The following is a 10,043-nucleotide window of genomic DNA, read 5'->3' as shown; positions in this document are numbered from 1 at the left end:
CCCCCACCCTCTAGCAGATCATTACATGAAGGAACCTTTTAAAAACAAGCGCGTTCATGCTCACAGGTGTACACACGGGTGATCACACACAACTACACCCTTTTGGCTCTTACCTCAAAGCACACTGTGCGCTGTCGATCTTACGTGCTGCACAATAATGTTTAATATTTAGTATTTACTGTCATATTCCCATAGATCATTGTGATCTTGTTTATTACTCTCGTTTTCTTCTGCTTGCTTTCTTTTTTCTCAACAGGTGATCCAGGTGATCGATATATGTATTTTTTGTCTGCTTATTCTGTTGGTTTTGGTTTTTTTGCCTTTTTCCCGTCCCTCTTCCCCGCTGTTTTTCTTTCCCTCTTTCTTTCTCCCCTTTCTTTCCCCCAGTTAAGTCTGTCCCGTATTCAGCAAGTGAAAATAAAATAAACAATAAAAGGTGAATCAAATGGACCATTACGGCAAGGCTGGGATGGTCAATTTGGTAAAGTAAATCCGTTGGGCATCTTTCTTCGCCTTTAGACAATAATTCTGATGGCAAAAGAACCAAACGGGACAGGTTAATAAAAAAAAAAAAAAAAAAAAAAAAAAAAAAAAAAAAAAAAAAAGAAAAACATGTTTGTTTTAAACAAAATCTGTCCCAAGCAAATCATCACCAGGTAAAGTTGTGAAATGATAAAACTTGGAAAATAACAGTAACAAACAAGTTCTTTATCATTGCTGCATTTTCAACTTCTGGTGCAACTTCTTCGTTTTCTTTTATTTGGACAGCAGCCCAAAACCTGGAGATATATAAAGTGTTTCTAAAAATAATTCTATTACTAAGTATTAGTGATCATTTCTAATTTGTTCAGCTGAGGTGCAGAATGTGGAAATGTGCATTTATTTGATGGAAGCAGAGAAATGAAAATGCTGTTAATGTTTCAAAGACACATTTTTCCTCGAATGTGATGATGATGATGTGAGGCTTCAAGTTGAAAAAGTTTTGAAGTCCTCTAAACTTTGTAGCAGCTGGTTTCACAATAAAAGCTCATTAAACATATGAGCAGTGAGGCTTTTCCCTCAGTGGATTGTGAGTTGTCCACAGATTTATTTATTTATCTTTTTGCTTTCAAACAATCTCATGTTTTCCACTGGGTATGCTCTTACTGGTTTATAATTAACCAGAATAGCCGTTTAAAGTAAATCATATCATTGTCTCAAATATCACAGATGGTACAGCATACTCTAGTTCCAAAGTAATTGCAGAGTTGTTTAGTGGCAATGATGAAAAACTCCCTCAGAAGACATATCTAATAAATCCCTTTGATGCTGTGTATGTGAACTGCATGCTGGGTGCCACATAACAAGCTTTCCCAGTGTGTGTGTGACCTTTAACGTCAGGGCCTAATGAGGGCCGATGAGATTGTTGCTCATTCTGGAGCTTGCAGTGTGACTTGCTTCCTGAGTACACAGAGGATTACTGAAAATGTCAGGATGTCCCAAAAGTCATCGCTGTGGAAGGCAGAACAAAGCCATACTTACAGGAAGTTTACTCAAGCAATATTGTAAGAAGTAGGGTTGGCTGTTTCAGAAGAGTCAAAATGGTTGTTTCTAAACTGGAAAACTGAGAAAAAAGAAAAAAGTTCCTGAATGAAATATGCCATTCAAGGTTAAAGAAATGGAGCTGGAGCTGAATTTTGAAGGTCAAAGTCATAAATTCGCAAAAATTAATGTTTTGTAAGAATTGATTTACAAGACAGACACTCACTAAATTAAATTTTTTTATTTATTAAAATCATTATGAAGATTTTTTTTTCATGACACCAAAGTTACAATAAACTGGACATTTAAATAGTAGAAGTTAGTGGCTTGTGCATAACTGGCTGTTCTGTTGTTGTTGTTTGTAACAGGCCTTTAATGGCAACCAAGTGAAAAAACTATGAACCTGCAGCTTTTAATATCAAGGCTACAGACCAGGGATGGAAGAACTCCGGTGTCCTGCAGGTGTCAGTGTCCTTGATCCAACACAGCTGATTTCAATGGTTAAATGACCTCCTCAACATGTGTGGAAGTTCTCCAGAGGCCTGACAATGAACCAATCATTAGATTCAGGTGTGCTGACCCAGGGTGAGATCTAAAACCTGCAGGACACCGGCCCTTGAGGAGATCCCCACCCCTGCTATAGATTATATGGAAAAGGTGGACAGAAGGCCTTAAACCTGCATCCTCTAAAATGTCAGTGTCAAATTTATTTATATAGCACATTTCATTATACGTAAACTCAATGTGCATAAGAGGAAGATAAATAAATTTACATAAAATTCTAAACTTCTAAAAAAAGTAATACAAGTTTACACATATACACACAAACACACAAACAAAGCTATTAAGTGTTTTTGAATGTAGACAGAGTTGTAACTGACAGGGCCACAGTAACTGAAAACACACACAATTAGACACTTGAATCTAATTCTGATGAGATTTACAATCAAAGAGCTGCACTCGAAGATTGGAGAAGTCTCAGTGTGTTATAGACACCCAGTAAGACTTACTGAGTCTCAGAAACTACAGCTTGAAAAGTTAACAGAAGGATGTTAAAGTCAATCCTGTATCAAACTAGGAGCCAATAAAGTGACTTCAGCACTGGACAAGCAGAAATCATCCTACTGATGATTTCAATGAACCTGCAAATAGAGCATTACAGTCAACCAAGTAATAGACACGCCAGTCCACAGTGTCCATTTTACACTTTGCCTCTCCAAAACATGAAAAGGACATGCATGCAGTAGGTTGCAGTAACAGCAGAAGGAGATATTTTATTTTAAGCCAACAAGAAAATAATGACAGAAAACCCATAGCTAGCCAGGCCCCTGTAGGCAGTGCAGCCGAAGGTACCCTAGGCCCTAGGAGTCATTTCCCTATGGGAATTAATAGAGTATACATTACATTAACATTAACAAAATTATTGTGGGTGATTTTAACATCCACGTGGATGCAAAAATCACAGCCTGAACACATTTAATCTGTTATTAGACTCAACTGGCTTCTCTCAAAATATGAACCACTTTAATTAAACTCTAGATCTTGTTCTAATGGCATAGAAAATGAACATTTAACCATATTTCGTTAAAACAGTCTTTTTTGTGAGTATTTCCTAATAACATTATAACAAGAGGGGAGTGGACCTGTTTGTGCCTACAGAAATCCATTTGTGGTGGGGCGTGGTCTGTGGTGCCGTGCGGACACACCTGCACGGCATTTGCAGATCACGCCCGCGGTGTTAAATCACGGGGATGCAGGGTCGAGAGTATTGTAGTGGTGTGACAAAGTTGAATACAGATGGCTAAAAACGCAGATCTGTGGTCCTGTAGTGCCTTATTCTTGCCACACCGTTATGAGTTCTTTTGTTTTAAGGACGTTCAGCCTCAGGTTATTTTCTGGGCACCGGCAGGACAACATGCGTACAAGGTGGACTCTACCTCCACCTTGTACGCTGTCTCATCTTCATCAGAGATGAGCCCAACCACAGTGGTGTCATCAGCATACTTGATGATGACGTCGGTTGGGTCGGTTGGTGTACAGTCCTGACTGGACACCAGGCTGAAAACGCATCCCTGTGGGTATCTGGTGCTGAGTGACAGTTGGGGGGACAGATGGGGGCCGAGTCAGACTGACCGAGGCCGGTTTGTGAAGAAATCTTTGATCCAGGAGCAGGTGGCAGGGCGGATCTGAAGGTGCTCCAGTTTGGTGTTGATAGCTGGGATTATGGTGTTGAATGCTGACCTGTAGTCAACAAAGAACATCCTCACGTAGCTCTTCCTCTTCTCTAGATAACTCAGTGTTGTGATGGTTATGGCATCCTCCAACCGACTAGCTCTGCAAGCAAACTGGTGAAGATGGAGGGAGGGGGGTAGACAGTCTCTGATGTGCTGAGACACTATCTGCTTGATGCACTTCATGACGACAGATGCTTTTTTTTGTAAAGGATATAGATCTGTAGACATTAAGGCTGTCTATACCAGTCCTTTTTTAGATGGGAATGACAGTGGAGGCCTTCAGACAGATGGAAATGGTAACATGAGTCAGGGAGAGGTTAAACAGCCCAGTGAGGATCCCTGCAATTTGGTCCACAAAGGCTTTAACCACAGCCCCTGGGATTCCTGGAAGGGGAGGTCTGGGGGAGGGGCAGTCTCAAACCGAGCAAAGAATATGTTCAAATTTCAAATTCAAATTTTATTTGTCACACACACAACCATACACAGCACGACATGTGGTGAAATGCTTATTGCTGTGCAATGCCTGACCATTAAATGACAGTAAGATTTACAGATTACTGCAAAATGTAGACATTTTAACTTAGGAATTTACAGTGAAAAATGTGCAAATAACAGTTTACGGAAGAATTTATGAATAAAAAGTAAGAAGAAAGAAAGAAAAAATTGTAAATTATAAGAAGTGTGCAAAAAAACCAAAGTGCGTGTTGTGATGTGTGTGGGAGAGTCCAGTCCGACACCTGGTTCAGGGCCCAAATAGCCTGGGGGAAGAAGCTCCTCCTCATTCTCTCAGTTTTGGCCTTAAGGGAGCGGAAGCGCTTCCCAGACCTCAACAGTGAGAAGAGTCCATTGTTGGGATGGGAGAGGTCCATCATAATCTTCCTGGCTTTGGTCTTTTGGTGTAGATGGACAGCAGGTCAGGAAGCTCTGATCAAATAATGCGTTTGGCTGAGTGCACCACTCTTTGCAGATCTCATCTATCCTACTTGGTGCTGTTCCAAGGTGCAGATGTTTCCCATCAGGATGCTCAATGGTGCAGGAGTAGAAGTTCTTAAGCACCCTCAGCAGCAGATGGAAGTTTCTAAGTCTTCTGAGGAAGAGGAGACGCTGGCGGGCTTTCTTAAACAGGGTGTTAATGTGGCAGGACCATGACAGGTCCTGAGTGATGTGGTCACCTAGGTATCAGAAACTGTCCACTCTCTCCATGGTGTGCCAATGGCACCTTCCACAGCATGTCTTTCTTCTTATTTCTTTCACCCCAACCAGTTGCAGCAGATGGCCCCGCCCCTCCCTGAGCCGGGTTCTACCGGATGTTTCTTCCTGTTAAAAGGGAGTTTTTCCTTCCCACTGTCGCCACAGTGCTTGATCATAGGGGGTCATATGATTGTTGGGTTTTTTCTCTGTATGTATTATTGTAGGGTCTACCTTAAAATATAAAGCGCCTTGAGGCGACTGTTGTTGTGATTTGGAGCTATATAAATAAAATAAAATTGAATTGAATGATCAGGGGCTCATAATTCCTCGCCTGCTTTGTAGTGAAGTCCACAATCAGCTCCTTAATCTTGCTGGTGTTTAAGAGGAGGTTGTTCTCCTGTTCGTGTTCCTGATTCCGGCTCGTTTCCCTCGAGGCGGTCGCTTAGGGTCGCGCCCTTTGTTCTCTCTCAGGATCTCCCTTGGCCAGGTTGGGTCCGGAGTTAAACACGATGAAATGTGTGTATATTGTAAACCAATAGAAACCAGAGTGTCTCTACTGTAGCGAATTTGTGTGTTTTCCATGATGCCCATGCAAGAATAAGGCAGACAGAGCAGAAAGTAACAAAAATCAGTAAAAAGTGGAAAAGTTGGTTCAGAGCATCCAGCATGGCAGCCGACCTCACCGGCGCCATCTTTCAGTTGAGCTCCTCTGTGAATTTGAGGCTGCTGTCGGGGGTTTGGTGCCTCTGGCCTTGGAAGGAAAAGAAAACACTGCATGCATGTGCCAACCTGCAGTACATAAGCACCTGTACACACAAGCTTAAATCCTTAAAGGACCTCCAGCCAACCCACATATAAAGTCTGATGTCATGTTACAGTAGGGATCTAACTGCATAATAAACTCAGGTAGGCACAGCATCGCTTGCAGTTTGTTAGTGTATAAATGAATTACTAAAATACTTTAATGCATTTGAGTGCTTTAATGTCTTTTAGCTGTACTGTGACTTTGACTGTTTTAGACATAGCTGATATGCACTACATGAAAAAATAAGAGTGAAATAGTAACAGATGTGAGATATGCAGCCAAACTCATATTATTGGTATTTTCAAAATAAAAGGCTAATGTGATTGTTGTTTTCTGTTGCAGAACATGCACTTATTTAAGTCCCAGGAAAGTTTACTGGATTAATCTTTCATTCATTAAAAATGGTTAATAACCAAATAGGTTTCAAAAGACTGAACATCTAATTTTCGTACTTTTGCAGATGTAAGTATATATTGTATGACGTTAATCATGAAAAGTGGTTGTTATAGCAGACAGACAGATTGTCCTTTTTGTCCTACAGGTTCGCTGCTTGATCAAATTGTATTCGTTTTTAATTGTAGATGGCAGTGCTGTGATTTTTATCTTTCTAGTCGATGTCTGGATCCTCAGCCTTGGGTGAGTACTTTTTTTCTGTTTAGTTTTAAAAAGGAAAAAGTTCAGTTTCTTCTCCTAACAAAGTTTATTATAGGTAACTAAACCTAAATTAAAAATGTTAAATAATAACATAGCAAGACATCATGTGAACTTGAAAACTCTTGAATGATACTTTGCACCTTAATTTTTTTGGACAAAAAACAGAGGAAACTAAATTAATGGTTCTCACGAATTAATCTGCCTTAAAAAATCAAAATGAAAACTAAAATAGTTTTAATCCAACAATTGTTTATCAGTTTTAAAGTGTTTCTGTCACTGCTGGGTTGTTTTGCTACACCAAATCAGTGCAAAGCTTTAATAGGATTTAACAATTATTGATTTAAAAATGATAACCTTTGAAAATGGATAATTCTTAATTGAATCGCGGTATTTATAAGTATATATAAGTATTTATTTTTGGGTCACTAACATGATATATTTAAAACGTGTTTTTCAGCTTTTAAGAGATGAGCACTTCGTATATCAATGAGACTGTGGTTGAAAACTATCGAGATGCTTTCACCAAAGCTTTGTTCAAGAATGTGATTGTTGTGGTTCTCTGCATCTCCATTAACTACATCAATGTAGCACTTATTCAAACTTTCTGCAAACACCAGGTATGACATTTCTTTAATCACATAGAATAATGAAAAAGAGAAAAAGCATGAAAGAAATATGAATTTACCTTTGCAGCATAGCCAAGAAACCTTCCCATATAAATTTAACTCAGCTGTATGAAAACAATGTGTGCAACAATTTTGTTTCTGAGGAAGTTATTGGATTGGTTTGTGTGTTTGTTTACCATTTTTATCAGAGTTATTCCAAACGATATGGCTGATGTGTAATACAGCAGGTCTTAGTTCCATTTTTCATTCATTTTTTAAATGTAAGTACGAATTACTTCTACTTTTCTTTTGTGTGATTTTCTTCCCATTCTTTAGATTTTCTACATGAATCCACGGTACATCCTGTTTTTCCACCTGGTACTCAATGATATGATCCAAGTAACACTGACCGTCATACTGTTTGTCAGCAGCTACATCTTCTTCCAGATAAATGTCTCTGTCTGTTGTGTGCTCATCCTGCTTGCTCTTTTTGCCACTGAAAACACCCCTCTGAATCTGGCTTGCATGGCAGTGGAGTGCTACATTGCCATCTGCATCCCTCTTCGTCACGTCCAAATCTGCACGGTCAAAAGGACGTTAATGCTGATTGGTTTAATTTGGATGACCAGCATGCTGTCTGTTCTTCCTGATCTCTTCATCAGCTTGGCCACAATACCACTGGATTTCTTTCATTCTCGTGTGTTTTGCCTCAGAGAAACAGTCTTTCAAAATCCCCACATCATAAAGAAGAGGGATATCACCTATATAGTCTATCTGGTTATTGTCTGGTTTATTATCTTTTTTACATACTTCAAAATCCTGTTCACTGCAAAAACAGCAAGCCAAGATGCTACAAAAGCCAGAAATACAATTATTCTCCATGGTTTTCAGGTGTTGTTGTGTATGTCGATATATGCTGAACCTTTGCTGAGGCAGGTCCTGCAGCAGTGGTTTCCTAAAAATTATTCAGATTCCCTTTTTGCTTGTTATATTCTCTTCCAGATCCTACCACGAGCAATTAGTCCAATAGTCTATGGAGTAAGAGACAAAACTTACAGGAAGTACCTGAAAAGATATCTGTTGTGTAAAATGAGTCCCTAAGAAATATGGACTCATGGAGGCAGATTTTTTTTTAACTTTAAAATTATTACACATTATTTATTTAACTAATAATACGTAGTGTTCAGGACTTATCAATACTTTTTTGAAACCATAGATATCCTTATAAATGTAATAAAGATTAATGTATATTTTGATTTTTGATGTTGTTCTATTTCCATCCACAAGCAATTATTTAAAAATGCAGATAAAATTAAACCATAAACAAGAAGGACCCAGGACACGCAGGCAGTTTTGATGAGTGAAACTTGGTTTTTTTGTGATTTGTTTGCTGGCTCTCCCAGCAGCTTTCTAGCTTCTGCATCTGCTACTGGTAACAAACACACAAGCTCCAGGTCCCAGCGTCACTAAAATAAGGAGAGCATAATTAGTCTATTAGGCTCAGCTACCCAGTCAGCCTGCCGAGGCTTGCCCCCTGAGCCCACGGCAGGACCAATCCTCTGCAGAGGATCCACAGACCACACCCTGCCACATACCTCCCCCACACAAGTGAGGCCAGGAGCCGTTAAGCTGATAAGCATCATACTGTGACACTTCATTCACCTTGCGGTAGTCAACACAGAACAGTATAGATCCATTTTTCTTACAAGAACTATGGGGTTGCACCATGCACTGTATTACATTGTTTAGATCCTTCTAAACAATTTGCCTTTTATGCTCAGGTAGCCTGTAGGGCCGTGAGTGCGTCGTCACCCCCGCGTTTCAAAACTGTGCTCTATGAGTGAAGTACTACCAGGCGGGGGGGAGAAGTGGTTTCAGCTGTCCATGCTTTGCGAAGGTTGAGGTGATATGTCTGTCTGGCTCCTCCCCTTTCTGATCATACCACTACATAGTCTTCATCCCCCACTAGCAGCATGAGCACAAATGGTCCTTGCCACTTGGTGAGTAACTTTAAGCTAGAAGAGTAATACAAGCCCTTTATCTCCCAGTGAAAACTGCCTGAGTCTAGCCCCACTGTTGTACAGCTGCTGCTGACATTCCTGGGCCCGCAGCAAATGTACGTGAGATAACCTTTTCCAACATGTGCAGCTTTGCTCTCAGGTTCAGAACATATTGAATTTCATTTTTTGCTGGCCTTGGACCGTCCTCCCTCCTTTCATTAGGTCCAACACCCCCTGCTGCTTGCTGTCTAACACTAACTCAAAGGGAGACAATCCTGTGAAGGCCTAGGCCAACTCAACTGCAAATAGCAGCTCGTCTAACCAGCGATCCCAGCTGTGTTCATCCTAGTGAATAAAACTTACGAAGCATGGACTTTAAAATCTTATTCAGCAATTCCGTCAACCCATGAGTCTTAGGATGATAGAAGCTGGGTCCGAACAGATTTAATGCTCAATGATTTGTACAGTTCTTTGAACGACAAGACATGAACGATGTACTCTGGTCGGTCAGTATCTCTTTCAGGATGCCGATGACCTGAAACAGTGCCTTCGCCACACTCCTTGTAGAAATGGTTCACAGCGGCACTGCTTCGGGATATCCTGTTGCATAATCCACCAGAACTAATATAAAGTGATATCCATGTGCATTCCTTTGAAATGATTCGATGATATCGATGTCTTTGGGCTCAAACGGGACTTCCGTTAATGGTAACGGGCACAAGGGAGCTTTCAGAATGGCTGATGACCAGACTCTGGGCAGGATGCACACCAAAAAGAGCACTTCAACCTAGATCCCCGGGCAATAAAATTGGGCAATTATTCGCTCCTGAGTCTTGCCCTACGATGTGCTTATAATGAGCCGCCTGGAAAAATAATTCACTGACACCAACAACTAGGTGTGTTCTTCTTCCATGTGAGTATCACAACTCACTCACAACCTATCTTTGATCAATATAAAATGCAGGTAGGTCTGAGCTGCTTCAGGGCACACCAACTCACCATCAGTTTTTATCACTTTGTCGAAGGCAGAGCA

General features: G+C 40.4%; 1 protein-coding gene across 1 annotated transcript; it reads left to right on the top strand.

The window, feature by feature from the left end:
• Window positions 1–6,872: 6,872 nt before the first annotated feature.
• On the top strand, window positions 6,873–8,111 carry LOC120440344 (odorant receptor 131-2-like). Its single transcript, XM_039612677.1, has 2 exons — window positions 6,873–7,022; window positions 7,347–8,111. The coding sequence occupies exons 1-2, from the start codon at window positions 6,873–6,875 to the stop codon at window positions 8,109–8,111; spliced, it is 915 nt and encodes a 304-aa protein (XP_039468611.1).
• The last annotated feature ends 1,932 nt before the right edge of the window (window positions 8,112–10,043 follow it).

This window comes from Oreochromis aureus, linkage group 5 (assembly GCF_013358895.1).
Source record: "Oreochromis aureus strain Israel breed Guangdong linkage group 5, ZZ_aureus, whole genome shotgun sequence".
Lineage (NCBI taxonomy): Eukaryota > Metazoa > Chordata > Actinopteri > Cichliformes > Cichlidae > Oreochromis > Oreochromis aureus.
Note: the sequence above shows the minus strand (reverse complement) of the source record. Positions and strands in the feature narration are given on the sequence as shown.